The 5,062-nt window shown below is 33.8% G+C and overlaps 1 protein-coding gene across 1 annotated transcript; it reads left to right on the forward strand.

Annotated features, from left to right (window-relative positions):
• Positions 1-2,275: 2,275 nt before the first annotated feature.
• Positions 2,276-5,052, forward strand: LOC122257776 (uncharacterized; the record flags this gene model as incomplete). Its single annotated transcript, XM_043023271.2, has 2 exons — positions 2,276-3,988; positions 4,135-5,052. Coding segments are annotated over exons 1-2 (1,023 nt in total), but the record flags the coding sequence as incomplete, so codon positions are not given.
• Between the last annotated feature and the right edge of the window lie 10 nt (positions 5,053-5,062).

A 5,062-nucleotide genomic window follows, 5' to 3' on the forward strand; every position in this document is an offset into this window, starting at 1 on the left:
GTGTTGTTGTTTCATTTTGAGGATCTTGTTCTTCCGATCGTTTGCACTTTAGGTTGTCTTTAGCTGATTCTTGGGTTGGTGATGTTGTTGTTTCATTTTGAGGATCTTGTTCTTCCGATCGTTTGCGCTTTATGAGGATCTTTGGAAGCTGAGATTTGATTTGTGAATTAATCGACGCATGGCCAGGTATCAGTTTGAGGCTTAGCGAATCGGTAACTAAGGAACCCCTATTACTCCTCTGGTTAAAGGGAGAGGGTGATACTGTTGTTCCGCTTGTAGTCGATACAGAGGCATGAGACATAGGTACGTTTTGCAAGTACGCTGAATTATCGACAGAGTCATTAGAATAATCAAAGTCAGTCATTTCTTACAATATAACGCTTATATCTTATGTACCCTATTTACTAAGGAACTCCTCAGGTTAGGACTCGGAGTATCACCGAAATCCCAGGTACAGTTATTCCTTTTTCTTTTTCTAAGGTCGTATATTAACTTTCCAGCCACACACAATTGCGCACATCAATCTGTTTATGAAAAAAAAGACAAGTATTATGATTACACCAACATAGTGTTTATATATATTCACATATGTATATATAGATATAAATACACCTATAATCAACTAACCAATAAATCCTCAACTTTTGTCAGAGCAGAAATATAGCCTTGGTAGCAAAGTATAAACTAAATGAAGATGTGATGAATGTTCTTCTTTTAACAGATATATATTTACTCTAACCCCCCCCCAGCGCTAGTATGAAAATATCACATGTGTTGTCTTGCAATTTATCAGAATAGTAAAACTATATATCAGTGTTGTTATTATATAACGTATATAATATTTTTTTTTTATTTATTCAGACGGACTTGGAGACTGGTGTCATCACTTGTAAATGGGTGTTGAGCTTAATGAAGCATATGTTAAGTTATAAACATTGCTACAATAACCATTTTTCTTTTTTATAATATCTTGAAATCTATATTTATATAAAAAAATTGATTGTCCATTTTTTCCCAACGACTTAGGTTAGGTTAGGTATATGGAATATTTGGACATTTCACCGATGTCAAATTTGGACTTTGCAAAAAATGGACGAAAAGTAAATATTGTCGGAATTTTGTTAGGTGTTGATAAAAATTGGACAATTCACCGATGTCAAATTTTGGACATTGTAAAAAAATGGACGAATGGAAAACTGCTGAGAAAAATCGGACATTTCATCGATGTCAGATTTGGACATTGCAAAAAATTGGACGAGTGGTAATTTGCTGAGAAAAATCGGATATTTCATCGATGTCAACTTTGGACAAAATAAATAAAGATTTCATTAGTATTATGAAAAATACTATCTGGTAATTTCTTGTATATATATATATATATATATATATATATATATATATATATGGATAAATACCTGTTACATAATGATTGAATCCTTCTATTTCTTGTACATGTAGATTCATATATTAAAAAAAAATGGACATTTCAACTTGTAAATTTTTGGACTTTGGAAAAAAATGGACATTAGTTCAATATGAACATTAGTCCAATATAAACATTTCAACTAGTAAATTTTTTTTGACATTGAAAAAAAAAAGGACATTACATCTTGTAAATTTTTGGACATTGAAAAAAAATGGACATTAGTCCAATATGAACATTTCAACTAGTAATTTTTTTAGACATTAGTCCAATATAAACATTTCAACTAGTAAATATTTTTTTGATATTGAAAAAAAAATGTACATTTCATCTAGTAAATTTTTTTTTGACATTGAAAAAAAAATGGACATTTCATCTAGTAAATTTTTTTTTTGACATTGAAAAAAAAATGGACATTTCAACTAGTAAATTTTTGGACATTGAAAAAAATATGGACATTAGTCCAATATAAACATTTCACCTAGTAATTTTTTTGACATTGAAAAAAATGGATATTTCAACTAGTAAATTTTTGGACATTGAAAAAAATATGGACATTAGTCCAATATAAACATTTCACCTAGTAATTTTTTTGACATTGAAAAAAATGGACATTTCAACTAGTAAATTTTTGGACATTGAAAAAAATATGGACATTAGTCCAATATAAACATTTCACCTAGTAATTTTTTTTGACATTGAAAAAAATGGACATTTCAACTAGTAAATTTTTGGACATTGAAAAAAAATGGACATTTCAACTAGTAAATTTTTGGACATTGAAAAAAAATGGACATTTCAACTAAAAAAAAAATGGACATTTCAACTTGTAAATTTTTAGACATTGAAAAAAATGGACATTTCAACTAAAAAAAAAGGACATTTCAACTTGTAAATTTTTAGACATTGAAAAAAAAATTGGACATTTCAACTAAAAAAAAATGGACATTTCATCTTGAAAAATTTTGGACATTGAAAAAAAATTGGACATTTCAACTAAAAAAAATGGACATTTCATCTTGAAAAATTTTGGACATTGAAAAAAAAATGGACATTTCAACTTGTAAATTTTTGGACATTGAAAAAAAAAATGGACATTTCATCTTGTAAATTTTTGGACATTGAAAAAAAAATGGACATTTCATCTTGTAAATTTTTGGACATTGAAAAAAATAGACAAGTTAATTTTTCAGATTATTTTTTATGATAAATAATTTGGATATTTCAACATAGAAACATATATTATCATAAACTTTTAATAATAGAATGAAAAGGAGTATTCTCTGTGGATTATAATTATATAATCAGATATACATCTTAAATTGATATACCCTCATTAATCTTATCAAAGATAAAATACCAACTTCAATCATTAAACCTTTCTTAATAATAACATATTCATTAATAGTCTAATATTCATAAAAAAATAAATGAAATAAATATAACTATGTAGTAATTATGATATGAAAAACATTAAAAGTAAATCAGCGTAATATAATACAGGGTATAAGAAAGTTAGTTATACTTTACAATTCAAACTTCAACCAATCACATGTGCTCAACTGTGAAAGATTATAAGTAGTTGTTTATCGTTAATACCCTCATTCAATAGTCGGACTAATTAGGATACCTAAACAATCATTTACTAGGTAACAATCCCGTTACATAGTTGCGCTAATTAAAAGTCCGTTATATTCGTTGTTATGTGAGGTAAAAAAAAATATGGACAACCTAGTCAATGTCAGACGTTAGCTTTTAGCAAACAATTCATTATAGGTGTTGTCTCCAAGAGTGCGCGACTTAGTTTTTTTTCGTTCATCGACGACGGATGGACTTTATCTTTCGAAAAAGAAAGAGGAAAAAAAAAAGAAATCTATAAAGGTTAGTTTTATTTGACTATGTATATAATTGTTTATGTAGGTTTGATTTTTCAGTACTTTTTTTAATAATATATATATATATATATAAGAGGCAATGTTCGGAAAGTAATACCAAATAATAGCATGAGGCAGGTAAAGAAAATATTAAATAGACCAAAAATGGATAGTCGAGCTAAATAGGATACCTAAACAATCATTTATTGGATATCAGTCACGTTACATAGTTACGCGAATAAAAAAAATCCATTATATTCGTAATTATGTGAGGTCAAAAAAAAATATATGGACAACCTAGTCAATGTCAGACATTAGCTTCTTGTAAACAATTCATTATAGTTGTTGTCTCCGAGAGTGCGCGGCTTAGTTTTTTTTCATTCATCGACAACGGATGAACTTTACCTTTCGAAAAAGAAAAAGAAGAAAAGGATTTTATAAAGGTTAATTTTATTTGGCTTAGAGTATTTGTAAGAGATATGTTTTACTTTAACTGAAACCAAGTATTGATTTCGTTGTTTATAGTGTTAATATCGTTGTTTATATTTATAATATTATTATAAATATGTAATATATTTTATAGGCAATGTCCAGAAATATAGTACCGAATGATAGAATGAAGCAGGTAAAAGACATATTAAATGGACCAAAAATGGATCCTGATAAGTTGATTTGCTTCATTTGCTACAAGGTAAGAGTACTTATATACGAGATATTCACATTATATTTATATAAATATAGGACATAATTAATATAAAGGATATATTCTTATTTCATTATCATGTTGTTGTGGTGTTTTTTAAAATTTAGCTGTTCATCTGTTTTTTTCCTCTGCAGCAATATGTAAAATTAAAGAGGCATCTGAGAGACGTGCACAAAATAACGGGAAGGGAGCTCGAGATAAAATACAGCGAAGCGAGATCGTCGCAACACGCCTCTGTCGCCGCCGGCCCCCGTTCGAGCAGTTGTAACATTTGCGGCAGGAGCGTGCGGCACATGAAATGTCACCTGCAGAACATGCACGGACTAGAGCCGGGCAGCGACGAGTACCGAGCGGCGCTCGGCATGAACGCCGAGCGTCTCCTCGCTCCGTCCGCGGCTCGGAGGCAGGCGAACCGGACGAGGAGAGAGGGCCTGGTCAACATCCCGCTGGCGGTGCAGGCGTGGATCGGTTACGAGTCGAGGGGAGGACTGACCGTGGACGGGCGAGGCATGCTGCGCAACATGCGATTGGTGATCGAGATCCTGGAGCGGCATTCGCTGACCGTTATGAACTTGATCGAACACCGGACGGTCAAGCGATCTTACGAGCTATTGTACGCCGCGCTGGAGCGGCGCTACAAGTATATGAGCATCAACGTCATTCTGGGACATCTCAAGCGATTCCTCGAGTGGGCGTGTGCCGAGGCCAACTACCCCCTGTGCGAGATGACCAAGCGCGAGCACGCCTTCTACTCCAAGCTGTGCCGCAGGAAGGGCGACGTGGAGAACATGAACAGGAAGGTGGCCGAGTACGTGCCCACGATCGGCGAGATGGGACCCCTGATCCGCTGCTCGAAGCACCGGGTCATCGTGGACGGCCTGATCGAGCGCCCGCGAGAGACCCTGGCCGAGTACAGTATCGACCTGATCCACGCTGCACTCGCGTGGCCCCTGATCATCAGGGCGGGAGCGAGGACGGGAGTCGTGCGAAACCTACTCGTCAGCGAGGTGCTGGAGGCGGTCGACACGCCCGACACGTCCGACGGCGTCATCGTCAAGGTAA

This window comes from Penaeus japonicus, unplaced genomic scaffold (genome assembly GCF_977035675.1).
Source record: "Penaeus japonicus unplaced genomic scaffold, GWHDUDI00000001_assembly GWHDUDI00001150, whole genome shotgun sequence".
Lineage (NCBI taxonomy): Eukaryota > Metazoa > Arthropoda > Malacostraca > Decapoda > Penaeidae > Penaeus > Penaeus japonicus.